Source organism: Copadichromis virginalis, linkage group LG11, assembly GCF_057382275.1.
Source record: "Copadichromis virginalis isolate Kocher_CV1m ecotype Utaka linkage group LG11, C_Virginalis_male_GT1.1, whole genome shotgun sequence".
Taxonomy (NCBI): domain Eukaryota; kingdom Metazoa; phylum Chordata; class Actinopteri; order Cichliformes; family Cichlidae; genus Copadichromis; species Copadichromis virginalis.
Window position 1 is genome coordinate 9,808,350 of NC_140628.1, and position 25,617 is coordinate 9,833,966.

General features: G+C 42.8%; 2 protein-coding genes across 4 annotated transcripts; both read left to right on the forward strand.

Annotated features, from left to right (window-relative positions):
• Positions 1 to 538: 538 nt before the first annotated feature.
• On the forward strand, positions 539 to 10,946 carry LOC146698074 (uncharacterized). 3 transcript variants are annotated; one of them, XM_085473055.1, is made up of 10 exons: positions 539 to 588; positions 1,154 to 1,579; positions 2,721 to 3,233; positions 3,345 to 6,994; positions 7,068 to 7,335; positions 7,610 to 7,798; positions 8,530 to 8,613; positions 8,714 to 8,900; positions 9,048 to 9,255; positions 9,355 to 10,946. In XM_085473055.1, exons 2-10 carry the CDS (start codon positions 1,180 to 1,182, stop codon positions 10,564 to 10,566), a joined length of 6,711 nt encoding a protein of 2,236 aa, XP_085329181.1. In that variant the 5' UTR covers positions 539 to 588; positions 1,154 to 1,179; the 3' UTR covers positions 10,567 to 10,946. The 3 variants fall into 3 exon arrangements, with proteins under 3 accessions (XP_085329181.1, XP_085329180.1, XP_085329182.1); XM_085473054.1 differs by having other exon boundaries at positions 552 to 633; XM_085473056.1 differs by having other exon boundaries at positions 552 to 633; positions 7,613 to 7,798.
• An 11,457-nt stretch (positions 10,947 to 22,403) lies between these two features.
• Positions 22,404 to 25,494, forward strand: LOC146698075 (uncharacterized). The gene is made up of 4 exons (XM_085472630.1): positions 22,404 to 22,655; positions 22,742 to 22,857; positions 24,412 to 24,555; positions 24,655 to 25,494. Exons 1-4 carry the CDS (start codon positions 22,511 to 22,513, stop codon positions 25,492 to 25,494), a joined length of 1,245 nt encoding a protein of 414 aa, XP_085328756.1. The 5' UTR covers positions 22,404 to 22,510.
• The last annotated feature ends 123 nt before the right edge of the window (positions 25,495 to 25,617 follow it).

The window sequence follows — 25,617 nt, forward strand, 5'->3', positions numbered from 1 at the left end:
GAAATAGTACAATTTCTCAATTTAACCATTTTCCATGTTTTCTGTGTTGTATGGTGAAAAATGTATGAGCTGATGACTTTTGCAAATCATTGTGTCTGTTTTTATTAATCTTTTACGCAGTATCCCAACTTTTTGGGAATTGGGTTTGTATATACAACAGACGCTTCACATTAGAATGACGGTTTTTGTGATTATGTTTGCATGCGTGCACATGACATGAGTGTGCAGTCACAGTGTGAGTTTATGAAGGTTATACTACAAAGTCTGTGTCTCTGTGAACACCTGCACTTTGAGGATTCCTGGAAATTTTACAATAAAAATGAATATTACACTTTTTTTAAAGGTTTTTGTTCTCCCTCTTCTGATATTTTATTTGTTGCAACAAAAAAACTGAAACGGACTTAACACTGGTCAAGGAAGCCAACCGGTAGTAACAGTTTTCAGAGTGGCCCAAACTTGCTGGAAAACCACATTTCCCGTCACTCCTCCGCGAGCTTTGTCAGACGTGACGTCACGATGTCTGCATCTCCTCCGTGCAGGCTTTGTCAGAAACGACGCGGTGATGTTTGGGCGGACGAGTGAGTCTAGGTAACGCTGAATCTACATCCTCCTACTTCCACACACCGTGTCTGTGTAAGTGGGCGTCTGTGTAGATGGATGGTCTTAAATCGAGAAATATTATTTAGTGTATTTGGCGCTTTATCAGAGCGGAAGTATCGCATTTTGCACTCTGATTTTTACCGCAAATCAGTGAATTAGGCTAACCAGGCTACCATTATCTTCGTCTGGTTATTAGAGAGACATTGCTCAAGGAACTCACCAGTAGGAATATGGTCCTCAAATGTTTTCACATGTCTTTAATTTTTATTTATTTTTTTATTCTTTAACACCTCATTGTGGCGGCTGAGCCCCATGTTGTTGTTGTTTTTTTTGGTTTTTTTTGCTTTGTTTTTTTTGTAATGCAAATGTTACAAGCTCAGTAACAATATGCGCTAGTCCCCCAGCTGTCGCTATGTGGATTACAAAGATGCTTTTCACTCCTTTTAAAATGTGTAGAACCCGCAGTCTTGGCAAAAAGGTAAATGAGGTAGGGCGATTAATATCTGTGTAATTATCAGTCATATGTGTTTCTGTCTGGAACCTGATTTCGCAGAAACATCTGAACAAGAAAGACTACAAATGCAGACTGCAAACCAGGCTCAGAGTGGGTCAAACCCTGTGACCACAGCGACCTCAAAGCCACCGCTGGACACTGAGGCTCAGCCAGCACAAAATGAGCTAGATGCACAAAAAAAAGACAGCAAGGGAGCTGCTGCTGAGACTGAGGAGGTAATTGCACCGGAGGGAAGTGCAGCAAGGCTAAAATCAGCAGAAACACCTGCAAAGGTAGGGATGGACGTGGACACAGCTGCAAAACCAGCGGTACCTGAAACTAACACGAATGCTGGATGTGATGGGCAAAAGGGTAAAAAGCAGGAGAAAGCTGTGAGTGACGGCAGGAAATATGTTCCTTCCAAGAAGGCCATGGTAGATCCTTTGAAGATGGATATGTCCAAACCGCTGGTCATGCCTCTCACATGTGAGTCTTTTACTTGTCTTTCCATGTTATATGTTGTCGAGGACTGAGAGACCTGCTTGATTGTTATTATTTCAAATTTAGAATTACAGGAGACATCATATTCTGCTGTAAACAATATCTACAGTATTTAACTGTGTATGACTGTATCCTTTGCAGTACTTTTACAAGATGTAAACCTAACATTGCTTCATTAAGCTGATACTGTTTGAAGTTTGGTTAAATCTGTACAGTCAATAGAATCTAATGTTCAGTAGCAGACAAAACTCAAAGTGAGAAATTATTTTGGTTGGGTTGATATTAGAGGTGGGAATCACCAGACACTCCACAGTACAATATTATCACAGTACTTTACCCACAGTACGATATTATTTTGATTTCTAACAATTTCCAGTATGCTTATATATGCATATTCTGCGATTTATCCTCCCTTTCTTCAACTGCAAACTATGTTCTTAAACTTGACTCAACAAAGACTCATTCACATTGATGGAAATATGTTGGCAATCTGTCTACATTTGTAAATTAGAGAGGAAATATTTGCAAACATTCCACAATCTCTTTATGAGTAATTGTCAGTCCAAGCTCTAAGCAACCATTTAGTTACAGCAAGTTGGGATTGGTCACAGAATGTGAAAAACATCAATGCAGTCACCAGGCACAAAACAATTTTTTATTTAATCGTGTTTTTTGTAGCTGTAAGGAGGTTGCTGTCCTGTCTTTAACTTTGTGACTGAGCCATTAGCTTTGTCAGGCTAAGTGTGTCCAGTTTGGGATGTTTCTTTTGTCGAGTCAATTTAATCTGAGTTTGCTTGGCTACATGTGTTATCTCAGGATAGAGGTGCATGAGATGCCCTTTTGTTAATAGTATTTCATTTATTTAACAAACTATTGATATTTGGTTCCCATTATGGATACAATATTGCCATGGAAAAAATTTGCAATACTATGCGGTATAATTTTTGTCGGGTGTTTCTTAACCTGTCTTTACCTCCATCCAAATTTACCTACACATTCGCAAATGAAATAATCCTAGAATCACGTGTTTGTTTTTGCGAGCATGTATGTTTTGTATGGATTTGAGTCTAGGGATACAGACGTGTGTTATATGTATTTACTCTGCTTCTGCCCTTTTCCCCTGTAGCATCTCAGCTTTCCCTCCAGTGCATGGAGTGCCATATAATCTTCAGCGATCACAAGAGCAAAGAACGTCATCTCAAGCTGAGCCACCCAGCAGAATATGAACAGTGCATACTGAGGAATGCCCTGTTTGCTTGTTATGTTTGTGATCGACATTTCACAAACTCCACAGAGCTCATGGTCCACCAGAAAGCCCACACAGAGAAGAAACCTTTCAAGTGTCCAATCTGCAGTCAGGCCTTCAACAAGTCATCAGAGCTGACCGTTCATAAAAAAATTCATTTTGGCCAAGATGGTTATGCCTGCACTGACTGTGGCAAACCTTGCAAAACGCTGACATTGCTGAAGTATCACCGGCGCACACACACTGGAGAGAGGCCTTATGTTTGCAAGGAATGTGGAAAGAGGTTCACCATGTCCAAGGCTCTGCAGAAACATTTGGTGTTACACTCGCCGGAGGGAGCTGAAGGAGAGGGGGGAGAAACCACAGCTAAAGCACAACCGAGAAAAAATGATGGTAAGGAAAAAAGCCATTGGTACAAGTGGTAAAGTGTTGTTAAATAGAAATGCCATGACTTGAAATGAATTAAAAGCATCACCATAAAGTTTCTTCGTTTATTGTCTCTAGGTGCTTCAGCAACAAAGTATCCCTGTTCTATGTGCAAGGCCACTTTCAAGAGTTCCAGGACACGTTTGCACCACATGAAAACTAAACACAATTCCTTGCCTGCTACTGCCAGTAATGTTCTCCCAGAAGGTCAGCAAGTGAAACAGACTACACCCATTATAACTCCGATATCCATCTGCCAACCAGCACTACTACAGGTGGAGCCGAACGGACCCCTGCAAAAAGTTGATGCCAATATTGACACAGAGCAGATTCGCAAACTTATTGAGTCTTTGGGAAATGTGCAGAAAGTGAACCAAGTTGTCATACTGGGGCAGGTGCCACCTCATGCTCCACCACTGGAGGTGCAGCAAGTATCACAAGGGTTAGAGCCGGTGAATGTGAATCTCAGTCCACCGCAGATAGATTTTATAGGACTGAAACAAACAGACTCTAAGACAGATGAAGGTGACCCGTCAAACAATCCATATGATCCAATGGAGCAAACAATTATACTGGAACCTATTACTCCAGATGGACAGCTAGAAAATCCCTCTTTCTCAGTATTAGGTCCTCACATAGCAGCAGGTGAAAATGCAGAGCTTACACTTGTTCCAACTGAACAAGCAGAGAGACCTGAGGGAGAGGGGATGCATCAGATCCTTCAGCAACCGGATATTGATGTGCTTCATTCTAATCCTGTGGAGCAAATGGTTAGTCAGAATGAGGTAGATGATCCTAAACAAAATCTGGAGCAGATGGTCATATTAGAACTTACCCCTGCTTTGATACCAACTGAGGTGCTAGAGCAATCCCAAGCAATCCAACAAAATGAAATCCCTTCCTCCTCTCTGGTACCAACTACAGAACTAGAGACTCTCGATAAAACTGCAGAGCATACCGTTCTAGATGAGCAAGAAACCAGCCTGTCAGTTCCACCTCTTATGCCTACCGTTGAGTTGGAGCAAACATATTTACAACCAGAGGAACAGGACATTTCTTCTTGCACAGTTGTTCAAGCAAACACACTCACGCAAGCTTCAAGTGAATCGAAAACCCATTCCACAAAAGTTTTTGATTCACATATGGAAACAGTAGATCTAAATCAGGTGCACCCTGTGATAGATCCAGACACACAAGAAGAGACACAAAAGAAGCCTGAAGAAGAACCACCTGACAAACTGCTGGAAGATTCCAAGAATAACCTGTCTGAATCAGAAAATCCGCCTGCTGAAGAAAAGGTTCTGTCGCAATTACAGTCTAAGAAGGTGGCAAAGATCTCAGAATTACCCATTAATGTAATGTCAGCCCAAGAGCTGGTGAAAGTCCGGAAAAGAAAGCCAGCCAGAGCTTTTTTCTTTCAAGGATATATGCAAGATTTTGTGGGAAGCATCTACCAAGACGACTTACAAATTGATGCCAAACCTGCCAAGCGCCAAAGGTCAAAAAAACCCCACCTTGTTGTTAAATTTGGCCCACAAAGCAAAGAAAAGAAAAACAAGAAACAGAGGAAGCCTTCACAGCAGCGTCAGCCAATGCAAGAAGAGGCGACAAGAAGCAAGACACCACCCAAAAAACTCACAGAGCAAAAAGTACCGTCACAGAAGAAGGGAAGGAAAGGAAAAAAGGATAAAAAAGTAGAAAGAGTATTATCTACTGCTGAAACAAACTCACCCTTATCGCCCCAAGCCCCACAAGTAGAACAGCTCAAAGAGGATACAAGAAAAAATAAGATGAAAAAGCAAACGGAAGTGGCCAGTGTGGGTGTTGTGCAAATAAGTAAGCACAAAACTGTAGCATCGCCTATACTTACAAAGAAAAAACAGACAAAAATAATACAAAAGAAGCAAAAACGCAAAAATGCAAAGGATGGGAAGCCAAAGACAGACATGGAAAAAGGGGGAAAAGTCAAAAAGGCAGACACACCTTGCTCAAATATAAAGGAAGACTCTCTGCTTCTACTAAAAGGCCATAAACAGCCTCAGCTGAAAGTTTACAAGTTGGACCCTTCCAAGGCATCAACCCAAGCCTCAGAGGCTTCGCCTCATGAGTCCCAGACAATGTCTCAACAGACTAACAGCAACAATCTCAAGCATCCAGCAAGTGAGTGCACAGATAATCTCACAGCAGAAGGTAAGAAAAAAGGAGGAAGACCCAAGAAGAACCAGAAAGCACTTTCATTGATGTCCTCGCTCCAGCTTTCTCATCAACCACCTGAGCCAACGCCTGCCAAGCCAAAGAACACCAGAAAACGTAAAGCTTCCTCAAAAATAGAGACTGAAGGAGTGATAACATCTCATTCCAAGCGTTCCTTAGAGTGTAAGGACTGTGGAGAGCGATTTGGTGAAGTCTCATCCCTACAGAAGCACAAGGCAACTGTGCATATTGTAGAAAGTCCCAGTCTCACTTACACCAATGGGAACATCTTTGAAGGCGTCTCAACCATGGATCTTTACCAGCTTCCCAAAGGAAGTGAAAAGCTTGTTGGGGTGAAGAATGCTGCTACAGACTGGGACACTGAGACAGAGATGGGAGAGAATGCATTAGAAGAAAGGGAACAAAGTCTCTCCTTTCCAGCTTTGATCCCCTCCCCATCTTTACCCATACCTCCTCTAGATGCTGAAGTGAAGACCTATGAAGATAAGAATGGAAGCAGAACAGAAGATGGTAATCCATCTCATATATCGCCAATCATTTACTCATCATCTGAACAGGCGAAACATTATGGGACTCTTCCAGATTTCACATCCGAAACCACTTTAAGTAGCTCTACTCAGACAAAGACTGATGAGACAGAAAAACCTTCGGCATCAGATGATAAGAAGCTAGAACAAGGTACCCCAAGGAATTCCAGCTCTGATTTTGAAGTCCAGGGTACTGCAGAGGAAGATATTAAGGAAGATTTACTTCTAGAGGTAGATTTAGTCACTGTTGGGGAACAGAATGAGAAAGACGATCTGACTTCTCAACGTGACACTGTTCCTCAAAATGAATCAATTGCAAGCTGCAGTTCTGAAAATGGAAATAATGATAAAGGATCTATCCTAGTCAGTACTGATACAACTGAAAATAGTCTGACTTCGCAGACTGTTTCATGTTCCACTTATCAAGTGGAGATCAAAGAAGAAGAAGAAGAAGTTTTAATTCAGAGGCAAAAAGCAGAAGGAAAGGGAGCAGTTATGAATTCTGCGAGAGGTAGGAGTAGAGGAACAGGGCGTCTGAAAAGGGATTTACCATCAAAGAGGGTTTCAGCTGGAGATGCTCCCAAAGACTCAGAGAAACAGCAGGATTATTGTCAGGTAGTTTATGAAAAATGTCCCATAACCTCAGATTCAGAAATGATTGACTGTGAGATCGGCACAAAGACGGCACAGCCGGAGACAAGTTCCAAATTAAATATCAACAAAGCAGATGTTCCTGGTGCTTTGTTGCCTTCCATTCCCTCTACGTTAGAGGAATCTCCCGAAGACCAAGTTGTCTTTGAGCTGGAGTCAATTACCACGAGTGTTGAAGAAGTAATGAAGGAAAGAGGGCTCCATGGAGGAACGGAACAAGATAAGGTGATGGACCAGTCTCCAGGCCTCATACTGGAGAAGTTCCTTACTTCTAGACAGAGAGCGACTGCTGAAAAGGAGCAGTGCCTGATGATGGCAAGCGACAATCAAGCACAGGTGAGACGCTTGCAGTACCAGCTATGTTAGATAGAATTCAACACTGCATACTTAAGACTTGTTTTCATTACAGGGTTTGGGCTACATCACTGAAAATGAGGTACAAGTTCTTGGAAGTGATGAGATCAAGGTTGAAGAGAACAGTTCGAATCAATCACTGACTGCATCCACTAGTCAAAATAGACAGACTGCAAGCGTGCAGCCGCTGCATCATCGCGATATAAGGACTGTTCTGGTGAAAGAGGAAAGCAGCCTCATAGTGAATGATGTTCCAGCCACAAATGGCAGCAGACACATCCGCTGGAATGTAGAGGCACTTAGTGAAAATACAGTCATCCCAAGTAAGTATTAAGGTTTCTCAACCAATATGTAATTATAAAACTATTGATTTCTGCAGTCTGCATACCACCTGGCACAGTATCTCTTGATTTCTTTTTTTTTTAAATCAAATGTTACTTTTTTGAGAGTAACAGGATTTCTGATTATTGGATAAACCAAAGTTTAGCTGTTGTCACCTCTGATTCCACTCATGGCTAATCACCTTCTGGCTAATGAGTATAACTCTTGGAAAACCACTGTGCCATGTTAAATCATGTTCTTTGATTTGTATTTTAGCAGTAGAGGTTGGGGAGAGGACAACGGACTGTTGCATCTTACCAGAGTTCAACACCAGCCAGTGTATTTTCTATCCAATAAAGGAGGAGGAGAGAGAGGTCCTAGTAGAATCTGCTGGGACCAGCAGAAACCCAGAGGGATCCCACGATGCAAATCAGACAGAAAGTCAAACAGCTGATTGTGATATACGTAAGTAACTCACTCGACCTCCACTTACTTTGAAATCCACCATTTTTAATCCTCAGTCATAAAAGGCTGATGGGGTATTGTCATCACCCTGCTGGATGGGCGGGTGGGCAGCGTTGACCCCTAAGTCTGTGAATGCGATAATTGCATAGTAGCTTCAAAGTGATACCACAGGTTTATTTGCTAAAAACCTTGGATGAGTTTGGATCTTGGTGACCTTGGCCTAAAGTTCAGAGGTCAGGTTTTCTGAAAATCTGGTCAATGCAGTAACTTGAGAATGTAGGGATGAGGATTTTCAAATTATTACTGTCAGTGCAGCTACTAAAACTCTCAGGTGATTTTAGTCTCAGTGACCTCAATGTCAATATCAGAGATCAAGATTTTTGAAAATCTTACGAGTGCAATAACTCAAGAAGGAAGTCATCTAGGATTTTCAAATTGATAGCATAGGTGCATCTACTAAAAATTGTGGATGAGTTAAAATCTCAGTGACCAAGGTCAGAGTAAGTTCTGAAAGTTTTGTGATTATGATGACAAGGACCACATAAGATTTTCAAATTGATGACATAGGTGTGTCTACTAGCAGGTTGAGGGGTTGCACTGACCAATAAAGGAGGAGGTATTTTTCAGTTATACAAATGGAAGAGACTTGACTTTCTTATTGATTTTTATATTTGGTATTCTCCAAATACTACTTAAAGGCTTATATATTAATTTTGAGTCTGTTTAAACAGGTGAATCGATCAATTCTGTACCAGACTATCAGGAAACAAGAGTCGAAGGTCTTTTCTCAGATCCTGAGGTCATCGAGCAACAAGGTTTGTTCCCTTTTGTGGAATGATTAGTATTTATATTTAAGAGACTTTCTTAAGCTGTTTATTGATGATGTCAATAAAACTTAATAAATCTGTCCTTTAGCTGTGTCAGACTCTGAGTGGCAGCACCTACCAGATCTTCATGAGTTTCTCCTTCAAAGTCCCGATGAAGAGGATATGGGTGGCTTTGAATTGTCAGATCCTCAGCTTGATTCAGAAGCAGAAGTAATGGCCTATTTCTCCAAGAACTCGGCCATCAGTGCACAACAGTCAGATCACACATCGCAAAGGTACAGTAAGACTTTCTTTGAGTCTACAAAACTATCATACATAGAAATAACTCTAAATACCCTTTTTTTCTATTATTGCTGTTGTTCCTCTGTTAAATACATGTAAGATTTGCTCTCTATGTTCTTTTGACTTTATTCCCCCCTTAGTTTGCCAACATCCGTGATCCCGTCTAATGCACCAAGAGATGGCAACAGAACCAGAGAGCCCATTGATTACTTCTCTAAGTACTTTGGTTGGGATACCTGGGTAGAACTTGCCAACTGTACAAATAAACTGTCCAACATGCCTGACGCTGTCACGGCCAGGGAAGTTGCACGCTTTGTTGGGATCCACATCGCAATGGGAACTTTGAAGGTTTGTATTTCTGCCTGTCTGATTACTGAAATTATTACCTCATTTTTGGTTAGATGCTAAAACCTAATTTTATTTATTTTTCTATTGTTACTTTCTTAGTTTCCCAGTGCAAAGCTCTACTGGGAAGACTTGACTAAGGTGCCGTTGATTGCTGAAGCCATCCCGTTGTCCCGTTTCCTCGAGCTGTCTCGCACGCTGAAGCTGACTTCTTCAAAGTATCCAGCCAACGCTAATCCCCACAAAGGAACTTGTGATAGTGATCAATGTGGTGACGAGGCAAATGGCTCAGATGGTTCAAAACAGGCTGATCCCCTGTGGAAAGTTCATCCATTATTGTGTCGTTTCAAAGCAGGGTGCCAGTCATTAAGACGAGAGGGCGATTATGCAGTTGACCAATATCCACTTCCTCTCACTGGGAAGGTGCACAACAACAAACTGTCTCTCTACAGCACTGCTTTAATTGGATTTGACGGCTTACTCTTACATGTCGATCTTAAGGTGGATCTCTCAGACAAAGAAGGTGCTGTAGAAAAAATGGTCCCCAAAGGTAGTATGGTGTTCCTTTGCAAACAGGAACTGTCCACCCCTGTGATGCTCGAACGCCTTTTAGCTGCTGGGGTTCATGGAGCAGGCAGGGTGGGAGGGGCTCGAGGACAGATCGGTGATGAGTTTGTGAGCTCAGATGGGAAGTTGATGCTGCGCAGATCCCATTGTGGCTTCATACTTTCTACTGCGGGAAATGGCCAAAGGAGCGCGGCCTTTCTCATTGAAAACTTTGAGAAAGCCCAGATGTCGGCCCGTCTCCACAGAGAACTGAAAAATCTTTATGCAATTCCCCTCACGGCCTCTGCACCAAGCTGCTGGCCCCAAGCAGTGCTCTGGTACCTCACGGATCTGGCTTTGGTAAACTCCTGGCTCCTGTATCGACAGGATTTCAGAGCATCCGTGCCACCTTTGACTCTCATGGCTTTCAGATTGGAAGTGTCCAAGGCTTTGATCTTCTCTAGTAGCTCGGATACCCAAGACTCAGTTCCTCCCCAGCCGCCGGCAGCAGAGGTTCACACAACAAATGAAACCCGCAGTCCCATCCTGGTGGAGGAGAGTCCTCTGCCAGACGCAGCCACACGATATGACGGTTCAGGTCACTGGCCGGAGCAGCTTGGAGAGGGAGAGGGGGGCAGGTGCCGTTTTGGGGACTGTCAGAGGACATCACGAGTGTTATGCCTCAAGTGCTGTGTCTTTCTTTGTATCTCACGTAACCACAACTGCTTTTTGAATTTCCATAATCAGGGAAGTTTGGGAAAAGAGTAGTATCTGCTACAGAATTTACCAATCTCTGATTGTAACTGTGTTTTTGGTGTAGGGAAACTCACTGCCTTTCACTGTCATGCTTTTATAGGGCTGTTGTGATGCATTTTAAAAAAATCTTAATATGTCATTTAGGAGTTGTAAAAAAAGAATTTGCCTTCAGAAAGAAAAAAAGACTCAGAGCCACACACTGTGCTGGAAAAGAAGTGTAAAAAGTTGTTTGTTTTTTTTCACTGTGGCCATCATGATACTTTTGCCCTCAACTATTTATTTTCACCTGATCTAGTTTACATTCTACAGTGAGCTTATTTTTTGGCTCTATGAATTGTAGTATTAAAGAAAGTATCATTTATTTGAGTTTTAGAAAACAATAAAGGACAAATGGGGAAAAAAATATGCATCTTTTGATTATTTATTTAGTCATTTGAGGATTTTTTACAAGTACATTTTATCACGGTTTGAACTGTCCAAATGTTGTTGAAAAAGAAAAATGTGCCAAAACATATTAAAGCTCTTGTGTACTGAAATAACAGAGTAGGACACAGTACTGCAGCAATGTGAGTAATTAAAGTCCATCGGTCATTAGAACATTATCAAAAGAAAAACTATAGTAGCACATAGAGCTGATGCATGCTTGTATGAGTTTTGAAATACAGAGTACTGTACAAATTGGTGGTAAAAAATAAATAAATTTAAGCTACAAATATACGTCAAAATGGGAGAAATGTTTGTAGAACTTGCAACCAAGTTTTTACTCACCCATCATTTCTTTGTATTGTGTTAAGAAAAGGTGAAATAGGCGCAGAAACATGCAAATATATATGTATGAAAAAATCTAGAATATTAAGCAAAAACAATTTATACTATTCTAGCAAGCTTGAAAGTCAACATTTGGTATGAGCACTTTTATTCTACATCACAGGTTGAACTCTCTTAGACAAGCTTTCTTTTAGATACTTTGGATGTTGACTTCAACATGATCCCACACCACTTCAGGTCCATGCTCTGGGAAGGCCAATCCATGACTCTTTTTTTTTTTTTATCCAGAAATGCTTTAACTGCAATTTACCGCGGAAGTGTGTTTGGGTCATTGTCATGCTTAAAAATCAATCAAAGCAATTGCCAAACAGAATATTTTCCTTTTTTTTTTTTTTTGTGTCCCGTTTGGATCTTTAGCCATCAGAATTGTTGTCTTCAGGCCAAGAAAGATGCCAAGCGGATTTCTTTTACCAAGTGGATCATCATGACCTTGCCATATTGGTCCATTTGATTGACCTTTATTATAATTATGAATTTATTTTATTTTCAGTTGCTACAAACGGGACAGACATGACTGGGGGATAGGACAGGGAGAAAGAATGAAAGAAAGAGAGGGAGAGAAAGAAAACCAAAGGGGAGAAGAGACGGTGAGAAGGGGGGGAAGAAAGAAAAAAAAAAAAATGATGCATGTGTGTTCAAGGTGCATTTAAAACCCAGGAGTGCATGGAGCTACCTGCCAGAGAGCAGCAGGTAAGCGCATAGTCCCTCCTGCTAGCCCTCAATGTCTACGTGTATTCAAAATTGAGAGGTGGGCAACGACGCCAGGGGTGAGGTGTACACCCTGATGGTAATTTGGACTCCGTGTATCGTGCCCACCCCCAAGATCCTATATGTATGTGTAATGAGAGTGTGAGTAATGTGAATGTCTAAGTTGTGGGATAAAATTGAGGCAGAGGCAGCCAGAAGGGGACAGAGGGGGGGAGGGGGGGGGGTAGCCTCCTCTGCATCCTGGTGACATACCCCTACTCCAAGGCCCTGCATGTGTGGGTGGTTGTGGTGGAGCGGGAGGAGGGAGGCAGCTGGAGATGGGGAGGGAAGGAAGGGAGGGGCAGGTGACCCCTCCCTGGGGCCAGCTCCCCCGCTGACCCCAGTAGGCACTCCCATACTCCGCGACCCGCCAGGGAAAGGGGGCCCAGGCCCATCCAGCCCATCCAGCCCATCCAGGTCCAGCGCAGCAGCGCCCCCCAGCCCCACAGAGCCCGGGACAGTCCACCCAACCCCACCACAGAGAAAACTGCACCCACCCCACCATCCACTCATCTTCCAGACTACATGAGACAATAGACACCCAGGCTGAGATCTTCCTCCACCTCTCCTGTATCTCCCCCTCCTGCAGAGAGTTCCTGGGGAGAGGAAAGCTCCTGCTAGGTGTGACAATCTCCCCCACCAGTTGAAGAGCCCCCCAGGTGGCTCGACGCACCGGCGGCACCCTGCGCCAGGGATGGGCCCCCATGCACCTACCCGCCCACAACCCCAGCAACACACAAACCAGGACCCAAGGCCCTGAGGCCCGGCCAGGGCCCCAGCCCAGAGACAACCTCCAACAACAACCTCCAACAACCTCGCACAGCCATTGAAGTGGAGTGGACCAACATTCCACAGGCCACAATTGACAATCTGATAGACTCCATGCGACGATGTGTTGCACTGCATGAGGCAAATGGTGGTCACACCAGATACTGACCGGTTCTGGGTCCCCAGACCCCCAATAGCGCAAAAAACTGCACATTCCAGGGTGGCCTTTTGTTGTGGGCAGTCTGAGGTACACCTGTGCACTACTCATGATGTCAGATCAGCATCCTGATGTGGCACACCTGTGAGGTGGGATGGATTATCTCAATATAGCAGATGTGCCCACTACCACACATTTGGACTGATTTGTGACCACTGTTTGGGAGGGATGGCTATATTGTGTATCTGGAATGAATTTTAGGTCTCTACGTCCATCCCATGGGGAATGGGAGCAGTAACAAAGGTGTTGCGTTTATATTTTTGTTGAGTGTAATTTGTTGATATTCTAAAAATCTTTTCTTGTTGATCCCATATTGTGCAACTAGTCTGTCAAATGGAATAAATTCTGTTCCCTCTAATATATGTTCTAAGTATTTAATTCCTTTACAACTCTATTCTGGGAAATTAATCATATTATTGTTTTGTAATATGTCAGGGTTATTCCAGATAGGTGTACGTTTGCATGTGTAGCGTGGTATAAGCCACCAAGTAACCACTGTGGGCCTCTCTTATGACTAGTACGAACTTTCAGACCAAAAAAAACTCTCACAGGATCGAATCCAGAATAAACAGGACAAGAGGGTCAATATCAGTAAAAGATGTTCAACAATTTATTAACATGACAAGACACCAAAGTTTTGAGAAAGAGAAAAAAAACCTAAAACATCGCTACAACAAAAAAAATAGTAGCGGTGCAACCTTGCCAGCAACGAAGCTATCGCCTGAGGGTTTGTTCCTCCTTGGCGGTCCCAGGTGCTCGTCACTCTAAAAGAGACAAATCCACCTCAAACATAAAAAGGCCCAACCGAACACTTATAGCATGCACTAAGTGCTAGTTCAGGCAATAGACGGTGGTAATACAAAAGCACTCTTAATAAACCTACTCTGCTATGCTAGTGGCGGGCGCTGCTCTTGCGGCGACCAGCAGGTTGTCTCTGTCTGTCAGTGTCAGTGTCTTAACTTATTTTTTATTCCTTTATTTTATCCTATTTTTCTTTCTTTTTTTTTGCCTGAGGAAATCCTACAGCATCGGCTTGTGCTTTGTGGAACTTCTTTGTTGAAGATGGGTTTTTTATTTCGCTTGGTTTTATTGGCAATCCTGACGGTTGTTTGGAGTCAGTGCTACTCCCACACAATTACATACTCACGGGAGTTTCTTCTGGATCTTCGGTGGACAGGCCCGTCTTTGGACTCTTTTCACCCTCCAGTGTTTTCCAGCTCTGGATTATCCAGTAATCACAGGGGCACTTTTATTTTTAACAGAGTCAAAGCAAGGAAGCGGGGTAAGAAGGGAGGCCTACGTCAGCGATTGCGGAAGCAAATACGGTACAATTCCTTTACCATCAATAATCCTGGCTAATGTGCAGTCTCTGAGGAGTAAATTAGATGAACTGCATTTGAATGTTGCACATTTACGTGACTACAGGGATGCATGTCTAATGGCATTCACAGAGACTTGACTCAAGGATTCTGACCCTGATTGTTCTCTGGAATTAAATGGCTTCGGGGTTCCCATACGTTTGGATCGAGACCCCGGAGCTACCCAGAAATCGCAAGGAGGAGGGGTGTGTTTGTATATAAATCAGAAATGGTGTAAAAACGTGACCGTTCGTAGACAAGTGTGTCTGCCTGACATTGAGCTCCTCTCTGTGTCTTTGAGGCCGTTTTATCTGCCGAGGGAATTCCCACAGATCAACGTCACCGTCGTTTACATCCACCCCAAAGCGAATCCTAAGAATGCGACTGACACCATCTCCAATGCTATCCACTCTCTACAATCTCTCTCTCCTGAAGCCCCTAATATTGTTCTTGGGGACTTTAATCGCTGCGACTTGAAGAGAACACTGAGCAGTTTTTATCAGTATGTGCACTGTCCCACTCGCTTCAATAAGACTCTGGATTTATGTTATGGCTCCATAAAAGGTGCCTATACATCTGTGGCTGGCCCTGCCCTCGGATCCTCGGATCACAACACGGTGCATCTTCTGCCAGTCTATAAGACTGTACTGAGAAGAGAGAAAGTGAGGAAACACCGCATAAAGGTTTGGAGTGATGATGCCTCTTTAGCCCTGCAGGGCTGCTTTGACTGTACAGACTGGTCGGTGTTTACCGAATCATGTAGAGACATTAATGAACTCACTGACGTTGTCTGCGGATATATATCCTTTTGTAGAGACATGATTATTCCCTCAAAGGTTGTGAATTCTTTCCCTAATAACAAACCATGGTCCTCTAAAGTTCTTACGAGGCTGATTTACGAAAGGAATAAAGCTTTTACTGAAGGGAATACCTTGAAAGTTAGAGAAATTAGGAAGGAGATTAGATCAGAAATTAAAAAAGCTAAAATAAAATACAAGGATAAGGTAGAGGCGGAGATGGGTAGCAATAACTTAAGGGTGGCTTGGGCTGGCATGAAACACATGACTGGTCACTGTCTCAGTGACTGTAATAAGATAAGTCTCCCTGGTTTTAGTTCAGATTTTCAGTTAGCCAATGAGCTGAACAGATTTTATTCGAGATTCCAAGGAATACACTGGATTCCTTAACAGAGAGCACCAGAGGCCCCCCAGTTTTGTTCTTTGATGAAAGAAGGGTGGGAAATCTTTTTAAAATGAGTAAGACTAATAAAAGTCCAGGTCCTGATAATATATGTGGCCAGGTGCTTAGAACATGCGCTGAGCAATTATGTGGTATTTTTTATCACATCTTTCTTTTATCTCTTCAGCAACAGAAGGTTCCAGAGGTATGGAAAAAATCAATTATTTCTCCAGTTGCTAAGACCACAAAACCTACATCATTAAATGATTTTAGGCCTGTTGCTCTTACATCTTTAGTGATGAAGTCCTTCGAAAAACTTGTCAGGAAGGAGATCCTGCAGCAAGTAGAGAAGCTGATAGATCCACTACAATTTGCATACAGGCCTTGTAGAGGTGTTGATGATGCAGTGGTCACTCTGTTGAACTTCCTTTATCGCCATCTTGATGGCGCCAAAGCTCATGCTCGGCTTTTATTTATTGATTTTTCTTCTGCTTTTAATACTATCCAGCCACATCTTTTAGTGGACAAGCTTCTTAACCAATTTAAACTTAATTTTAATCTCGTTGGTTGGATCTTAGACTTCTTAACTGATAGATCACAGTGTGTGAGAATAAACGGCTGTTTTTCCAAACAGCTGAACTCTTCCACTGGCTCACCACAAGGTTGTTGTCTCTCTCCTCTTTTGTATATTTTGTACACTAATGACTGTCGCAGCACACAGGCCAATAGGCATTTCATCAAATACGCAGATGACACAGTCATTGTAAGCCTCCTTCATGGTGAAGAGGATTCCCATGGGCCTGTTGTGGAGGAGTTTGTTTCATGGTGTGATCAGTCCTTCTTAATGATTAACACCTTGAAAACCAAGGACATGGTTATAGATTTCAGGAAGTCATCCCCTCATCCTGCGCTTACAGTGGTAAATGATGCAGCCATTGAAATGGTGGATAGTTACAAGTACTTGGGGGTTGTTCTTGATAAGACCCTGTCCTTTGAGTCACATCTTGCTGCTACAGTGAAAAAGGCCCAACAAAGATTGTACTTTTTGAGGTTGAGAGGTTTTAATGTTTCATCTGAAATGATGACTCTCTTTTATAAAAGTTTTATTGAATCTGTTTTAACTTTCTGTATCATTGCTTGGTACGGTAGTATGTCCATAGATAATAAGACCAGACTTAACAATCTGGTTAAAGTGGCGGGCAAGATTTCAGGGAGGTCTCAGGTCCAGCTTGTGGACTTTTATAACAGGCAGGTGCTGAGGAAGGCAACTTCTGTCCTGTTGTGTTCAGATCATCCTCTCTTTAACGATTTTCAACTGCTTCCATCAGGTCGTCGTTATAAAATGACTGCAGTGAAGACAAAGCGACACAAATTGTCATTTGTACCTAGTGCTATTATCTTAATTAACAACACTAAATTGTAAGTGTTGTTGCCATTGCACATTGCACTTTTTTCGATGGAATATCTAGGTTGTTTTATCAGGCTTATATTATATTATAGTATTTTTTTAATGAGTGTACGTGATGTGTTGGTTGTATGTTTGTTGTTTGTTTTGACATACTGCGAATCAATTTCCCATCAGGGACAATAAAGTTACCATTGAACCATTGAACCATTTGAACCTTAATCACGGCAAATCCACACACAGAGCACCACTAAAAAATCCTCATTCCCCCGAGGTATGAGCCCCACTCAGGGATTGCACGTTGCCCGCTTAGTATTGCACCAACCCAATAAAAATAAACAAAACCCGAAAATTATAATAAACATCAAATACATTTCAACAAAATTTAAAAAAGGACACTAGAAGACAAACAGCCTATACCTTGAACCTCATCTATAGAGGTTTAAAACCACAGTTTGCGTCGTAGGCGATTAAACTTCTCGGCTCTTCACCTACTCACGCATCCATTACTCACAGCCGCTTGTCAGTGGGAATCATCAGCACCTGTTACTACGACACAGTGAAGCCCTTTACAAAGAGAGGTCCCTTAGCTACAATAAATGGTCTTTTCAATCCCATAGGATTTGCTTCGCCAGTTACAATGCAGGGAAAGATGCTACTGAGAGAACTTTCAAATGAGACCCTAGACTGGGACACTCTACTGGCTGGAGAAAGGGAAGCTGAGTGGAATAAGTGGAAAGAATCTTTTGTTGATCTCAAGAATGTACATATTCCGAGAACCTATGCTTCTGCTACGATGTCAAGAGCAATCAGAAAAGAGTTACACATCTTTTCAAACACTTTGACTAAAGTCATTGCAGCAGTTGCCTTCCTAAAGACCAATGTTGAAGATCAGAACCATCATGTGGGCTTCGTTCTGGGGAAAGCAAAATTGGCCCCACAATCTGCTCATAGAATTCCAAGACCGGAATTGGGAGCTGCTGTGTTAGCTGCAGAGCTTGCCGAAGCCATCACAGCTGAACTGGACCTAAATCTTGATGCAGTTGAATTCTACACAGACAGCCGTGTGGTTTTAGGCTATATAAGTAACCAGACTAAGAGGTTCTATGGACATGTTGGCAGTAGGGTGCAGCAAATCAGGAGGATTTCAGAACCAAAACAATGGCACTATGTTTCTACGAGCTCTAACACTGCTGACATAGGCACATGCTCAGTGCCTGCTTCCATGCTTGGTGACAGTGCTTGGCTTAAAGGACCTGTTTTCTTGTTACAAGCCAGTGTTACAACAGAAACTGAAACCTATGACCTCGTGGACCCCATGTTGGATGATGAAATACGTAGCTTTGTCTCTCACACGAGCAATGATGGGTCTCAGCTAGGATCGCAAAGTTTCAGACGTTTTTCCTCTTTGAAGAAAATCCTCAGGGCCCTTGGCTTGCTCATTCATATTGTGAAGGTCTTCAAAAACAAAGATGAAGACCTCTCTTGCAGTTCATGGCATCATTGCAAACAGTCTCACACAGTAGAGGAACTGACAAAAGCTGAGATTGTTGTGATCAAAAGTGTGCAGAAGGAAATGTTTGAGGAGGAACTTGCCTGTATTGCCAATCCGGTCGTTAAGTGATGATGTGACGAATTCTACTTCCGGGTCTAAAGTAGTCTGCGTTTAATATGGCTTTTGCGTTGTTAACATGTTTAATGTTTTGTATTTTATTCTATTTAATCTCAAAAAGCTCCTAAAACAGTCAGTGATCACTGTTGACCTCCCTCGGCTTTTATTACCGCTAATCATTTATTTAAGCTCAGTTTTTAAAACCTTAGGATGTAACTACAGCCCAACCCATGCAGCAGTATATGAATGACTAACCTCGTATTGTGGATGGATTATCTCAGTTGTTCTCCTGGCTGAAGTTTGGTCCTTTTACAGCATCCTGCCATTGTTTGTACATTTGTTCCTGACCACTGAGAACACTCACATTAACTTTTATTGAGTGGGAAAAAAAGTTAGCTTGTTTATATTATGCTAACATAGCTGTGTCGCTAGCGGTCACGTAGCACATCATTATATACCAGCTAGCCAAACTTCAGTAACCCTACAAACATCACTGCTATTTAGTTTTCTGTCTTCATTTATATTGGAAGTGATAGCAGAGCTGTACGTTTTAATTTGTTTTCAAAACCCCGCAGTCAGGACATGCTATATTGTATTTAGATAGAAGCTAGCGAGCTAACTTCCTGCTAACTTCTAACTCCTTTAAATGTCATAAATTCCGTTTTCATGGATGCCTGGATGTTAAACTCAATTGTTACACCTGGTAGAGCAGAACGCTGATCATTTTATTAAAGATGAAAGACTTTAGACAGTTTTTCAACTCTCAGTAATGCCATAGTGATCATTTGATATATGGACCTGCAGCGGAGTTTAGGCCCAGACACAGCTAGTGACGTCAGACTTAACGACCAGATAGTAAAGACATACCAAAACAAAGCTCTTTACAGAAAATCAGTCCCCACTGTGATAATGAAGGACACTTGAGGACAGGCAGAAGGCTGAAACACGCTAACATCGACTACAAGGAGAAACATCCTCTCATTATTCCAGGTGACAGCCACGTTGCCAAGTTGATAGTACAATACCATCACCAGCGAGTAATGCATCAGGGACGGGTGTTAATAATAATAATAATGGATTGGATTTATATAGCGCTTTTCAAGGCACCCAAAGCGCTTTACAATACCACTATTCATTCACTCTCGCATTCACACACTGGTGGAGGCAGCTACAGTTGTAGCCACAGCTGCCCTGGGGCAGACTGACAGAGGCGAGGCTGCCATATCGCGCCATCGGCCCCTCTGGCCAACACTAGTAGGCGGTAGGGTAAAGTGTCTTGCCCAAGGACACAACGACCAGGACAGAGAGCCCGGGGATCGAACCGGCGACAGATACGCTTCCCAACCCCCCTGAGCCATGGTCGCCCCTGTTCACAGAAGGTGCAGTCCGTACTGCTTGATACTGGATTACAGGAGCCAGGAGGCTAATCAAGCAGATTATCAACAACTGTATCATCTGCAACAGACTTAGGAAGAGAGCAACTGAGCAAAGAATGGCAGATCTGCCTCCTGATCGTATCAGCACTGAACCTCCTTTCACCTTTGTGGGCTTGGATGTATTTGGCCTTTGGCCTGTGGTCACAAGGCGCACAAGAAGAGGCCAGGCACCCAGAAGGTGTGCACTACTCCCCTCCAGGAAGTTTTATTGAGAAAGATCTCCATTGACAGCAGTGGAGGCAAGTTCAATACCTTGCAAACACATTTTGGAACAGATGGAGACAGGAGTACCTAGGGACACTGCAGAGCCGAAACAAGTGGCAACATAAGCATGCAAACCTCAAGGTGGGAGATTTGGTGCTCATCAAAGTGATGCATAATGAATAATGGCCGATAGGACTTGTCAATATTGATGAGGATTTTCCTTTGGCTCTTTTGAACCAAAACAGGTTGGAAAATACCCTGTAATTAACAGAAATTGAGAATGAATTGCTTTCTTTTCTCTGTCTTATTATAATATGCAAAGACTAGCTGTAAGGGGAGTCTTTCAGGTTGCACCAATGAGACAATGTAATTCTTTCACTTTTATACTGGTAAAATCTAAAGGATTAATCATACCATTACAGTGTCATTTACAGACAGGCAAGAAATTAAAGGCATACCCTGAACTCTTGACCCCCTACACAGAGAGACATTGTTGCACTTTGCTGCCATGTTAGGGTCCACTTGTCAAAGAGAAATGAGTTGTACAATCAGTACAAAGTTGCTATGAGAGATTATCTTTGTCCTGTGACTAAGTATTTTAAAAGGGGTCACTGAATAGTTGATTATTTGACTGACATAACAGAGAGATAATAGCTCTGTTGGTGTTTCGGAATCAATTCCAGGAAACACTGAAGCTGTTGCAGGCATGTGTTGTACAAATACTTCACAAACTTGTCTTTGTCACTCGATTGTACACATTGCTTCTTTGGTTCTGTTCTGTGTTTCTATATAGTTGTGTCTTCTGAGCTTGTTAGCGGAGAATGCTATTTGTGTGTAACTTAAAAAACATATCAAACATGTTTCTCTTTCTATAGATTTTATTTATTTATAATTGTTTTGTCAGTGCCCTTAGGACTATTGTGATGCTGATTCAAAGAAGGTCAGTAAGTCTAAAGCAGACTAAAGACCGACTTAGGCTTTCATTAAATGAATCCACCACTCACTGTTACTGTAACACGGAGCACTTTATTATAGTCGATGAAACAGGAATACACAAAAACAGCACTGCAGTATAGTCAATCAGTGAACTTGATTATGACTGCAATGTGAGGGGCTTTGGAAAATTAGTTGTGTACATAGCTGGACTGGACATTTGCCCGGTGGGCCGATGGGTTATTTTGTTGTTGTTGTTTTTGTAACGGTATAAAAAAAATGTTGCCATCACCAATTGTATCCACTGAAAAGGGGATGGGATGTTGGCTAACGCGCAGCCTTTCCGCATCCATATAGTAAAAGAGTTAAATAAGCTATTCAGCCGCGTATAACTTCAGTTAAATCCAGCAGCGTCTTAGAGTCAATAACTTAGCGTAAACATAAAAGAAATGCGACTTTCCATAAACATAGCTGAGTTGCAGGTTGAGTCCCTGTCCCGCCACGTGTTCTTGTTTTGGTGACGCAAGACGATTGGTAGTCTACAGTGGGCCAGCGCTCCTATTGGGCCAGAGTCTACCGAATCTACAGTCACCGTAGTCTCCGGGCCAATGAAAAGACGTAACTGTCTGCAGTCACCGTAAACTTTTCAGTACCGTAGACGCGACATCTAGAGGTAATGGCTTGTAGCGAATTATTTGCCTTTCGTTTAGGTCTTAGCTTGTTTCGTATTGATTCGCGGCAGATGCATGTAAACGTCACAAGATAAGTTTAAAAAAAATAAATAAATTGGTATGTAAAAAAGGGGGACATGGAAACTCAGCGGTCCTCTCTGGGAGTCGGTGTCAGCGCCAACCTGTAAACTAGTATTGAGCTAGCATGGTACTTTTGTTATTAACGTTAACGTAAACGTTTAGCTAAGGCGGTTATCTGTAATTGGAAACAGCCTCAATTTACCGCGTGGATATATCAATGCTTTTTTTTAGTGAAGTGTATGCTGTATAGAGGTTTCACGGCCTTTGGCTTTTATACGCTGATGATTCTAAAGACTGTTGCATTGGCGTTATTTCAACCAACCTAATCAGTAAGGCGATTATTTTTCTGTATAATCATCTGTTGAACTTTACGTAATGAGCACATATCTGCGTTTCTGGCGCTGTTATGTTTCCCGCTGTCTATTAAACTAGTGTTTGTTCCACGTGGTAATTAAACTTTGTTTCGTGTCTTTTTTGTTTTTAAATTGACTCCAGGAAGAACAGGGAACATCGCACCATGGACTCGGAGATCTTGAACATAGAGGAGATCGTGATGGGACGGGGCTTGCCGGATCCACCACCCGAGGCTCCCCCGGAAAAGCCGGCAGAACCATACAAACCCATCACTCTGAATGGACCTCCGGCTCCCTCGGTTCATTCCTGTGAGTGATGCAGCGATCATACCTTTTAAATCAGCTTCCTAAAAGCAACAACACATAATAAATTTGACATTCTGTTGTGGATTCAGACCAGCATGAAAACCTGCAGTGCTTCCAATGCTTCATCACGTTCTGCAGTGCAAAAGCCAAGGAGAGACACATGAAGAAGAGCCACCGGGAGGAATACAAGCAGCAGCTTCAGCAGGTGAGAAGAACAGAGTGTGTCATTTTTAACTAAATTGATGACCTTTTTGTGTCTTAATCTATTCACCAGAGTTCAACCCTGCTCAATGATGGATAGTTGGGATTTTTCTTTTTAATTTCTTTCCAATTTTGCAATAATGAAACTTAAAACTGCAGATTTGAGGGTTTTTTGTGGTTTTAGCTGCCATTGACCCATAAACAAAGTCCTCCTTTGATAAAGTTACTCTAAGAAATAGGGATGTTCCAGTTTATGTTGAAGAACATCGATCTGTAAAAACACCCCATGTGTTTGAGAACAATTTATCAAGAGTAATCACTTTCTCAAGTCACTAGATCATCCTTTAAGTTCAGCCTATGTGTGTAGCATCTTGCACCAAGCAGAATATTGCACACATTGCCCTGGTGTTGCAAATGTTAGCATTCCGAGGGCTAGTAATGTCCCATTTGTGTTCGCCTCATTAGTTGCTTCGCACGTTACATTACGTGCTGTTATGGTGCTTTTGTCCATTAGTGATCTTCTGTATCATGCCATCTGGAAATCCCTGTGCACCCTTTGTCATGTAAAAGCCTGCACAATCAGACTTCCTCAGTCCATCCTCATTCATTTTGAAAATGGCTGCAGCAAAAAAAAATCGGGACGTGTCCAACCCACTGTAACAACACCGTAGTGTAGCTTACACTATATAGTCTAAGGAGCTTGGAAAGAAAAGCATCTGGACTTCTTTAAATTGCTTGAAGATGTTTCACCTCTCATCTGAGAAGCTTTTTCAGTTCTAGGGTCAGATGGTGGGGAGTAGATTTTAAGCCCTATGGGAGTGTCTCTTCCCCCCCCCCCCCCCCAAGAGGGTTATGGACCCCCATATTGATGATTTACGTAATCACGTGAACCAAGGTGTGAAAACGGGTGTGGATCACAATCAGCCAAGGTTACGGGTGAACCCACTGTGAAACCTAGCCTCACCCTGTCATGTGACTTACTGAGGTCAAATGGCCAAGGATGTGAGTCGGTGTTAAGGGAAGGGATCTCCAAACTGGATTATAGATGGCAGACAGTGTCGTAAGCCACCGCTTCTGTTCAAAAATGGTCTTTCACAGTGGGCATAGATGGCTTCTTTCAAACCATCTGTCTTTTGAGGATGCCAATGTTCACACATTTTGGATAGAGAAGACAGATGGTTAGGGGGCCCATTGTCCCTCTTGGGGGGGGGGGGGGGGGACACTCCCACAGGGCTTAAATCTGTGAGTCTCCACCATTTGACCCTAGAACTGAAGAAGCTTCTCAGATGAGAGGTGAAACGTCTTCAAGCAACTTAAAGAAATCCAGACGCTTTTCTTTCCAAGCTCTTTAGACTACGATGACCTGGATGACTGAGAACCTTCACAGACATACTTACACTATATAGCTTTTACATTATACACTCAAGGTGCCAGATTCCAGTTGAGTGAGTAGAAGCCCATTTTTCTCTCAAAGAGCGTTCACAACTCCATGTCCCTGATAGCAGCTTTAGGTTTTAAATGTTTCTCCTCCCCGTTCTTTTTGGTCATCTTTTCTCAGGGAAACACATTGTTCACATGCTACGTGTGCAACTGCACATTTCTGTCATCTGAGGAACTGACGCAGCATCAGCCAACACACAGCAAGGATGACAAGCCCTTCAAATGTGTTCACTGCAAAGAGAGCTTTAAAACGTTCTCTGAAGTGAGTATAATTTAGAACATACTGCAGAATGAATCAGTTTCTAGCTTTATGTATTTGTGCTTAACCTGTTGCATAACCATTTACTTCTCTCCTGTCTAGCTCAGATCCCATAGAAGACAGGTGTGTCCAGAGAAACAGATGGTTTGTAAAGATTGCAATGAAACGTTCCGTAGTGCCGGACTGCTGCGTGCTCATCGCCTGACCCAGCATCCATGCCCAGATGTCGAGACTACAGAACAGCCAGAGGATTCTACAAAAACTCATCGCTGTAAGAAGTGCGGCCAGGGATTTGAAGCTGAATCAGAGCTGATGGCACACCAGGAGAAATACCCCGAAGGTCAGCAGTGCAACGGCAGCACTTCATCTGTCAAGAAACGCGGACGGCCTGCCAAGGCCGAAGACCCGGCAGGTGCTGAGAAAAAGGGAAAGCGGAAAAAGAAAGAGGAAGCAGACATTAACGAGGAGACCGTGAAGGCCGGCAGCACATCAGACGCGATGGCAACCCCAGCGGAAGAAAAAGGGAAAGCAGGCGGAGCAAAGCGTGGCCGTCCCTCGAAGGTGACAGCAAAGTCAGAAACGGAAGATAAAACTCCCGAGGACGAGAGTCAGGCTTCAGCAAAGGAGAAGAAACCTAAAGCAGAGCCGACCCCACCCCGTCAGCACCCGTGCCCCGAGTGCGACCTCACATTCCCCCGCTCGATTCAGCTCTGCGCTTACAAGAAGAAGAAGCATGCCCCACGGAAAGCCCACCCCTGCGAAGAATGTGAAGAGAGCTTTGCCCGTCCAGAGCAGCTGGATGCCCATATTTCCCGGGCGCACGCCAATGGCCGATTTGCCTGTCCGACCTGCGGGGAGAGCTTTGGCCGAGAGCGCACATTGAAAGCTAATCAGCAAAGCCACCCAGAGGAAAAGCATGAAAACACAAGTGGAAAAAGATGATTCAGAAACTAAGTGAGACAAATTAGATAGAATTCAACACTGCATACTTAAGAAATTGTTTTCATTACAGGGTTTGGGCTACATCACTGAAAATGAGGTACAAGTTCTTGGAAGTGATGAGAT

Excerpts from the sequence above, each read along its gene's own strand:
- LOC146698074 (XM_085473055.1), top strand. The coding sequence starts at position 1,180 with ATGCAGACTGCAAACCAGGCTCAGAGTGGGTCAAACCCTGTGACCACA. Across the intron at positions 7,336-7,609 it reads TGAAAATACAGTCATCCCAA|CAGTAGAGGTTGGGGAGAGG; the intron begins GTAAGTATTAAG and ends TTTGTATTTTAG. Across the intron at positions 8,901-9,047 it reads TCAGATCACACATCGCAAAG|TTTGCCAACATCCGTGATCC; the intron begins GTACAGTAAGAC and ends TTCCCCCCTTAG.
- LOC146698075 (XM_085472630.1), top strand. The coding sequence starts at position 22,511 with ATGGACTCGGAGATCTTGAACATAGAGGAGATCGTGATGGGACGGGGC. Across the intron at positions 22,656-22,741 it reads GGCTCCCTCGGTTCATTCCT|ACCAGCATGAAAACCTGCAG; the intron begins GTGAGTGATGCA and ends TTGTGGATTCAG. Across the intron at positions 24,556-24,654 it reads GCTTTAAAACGTTCTCTGAA|CTCAGATCCCATAGAAGACA; the intron begins GTGAGTATAATT and ends TCTCCTGTCTAG.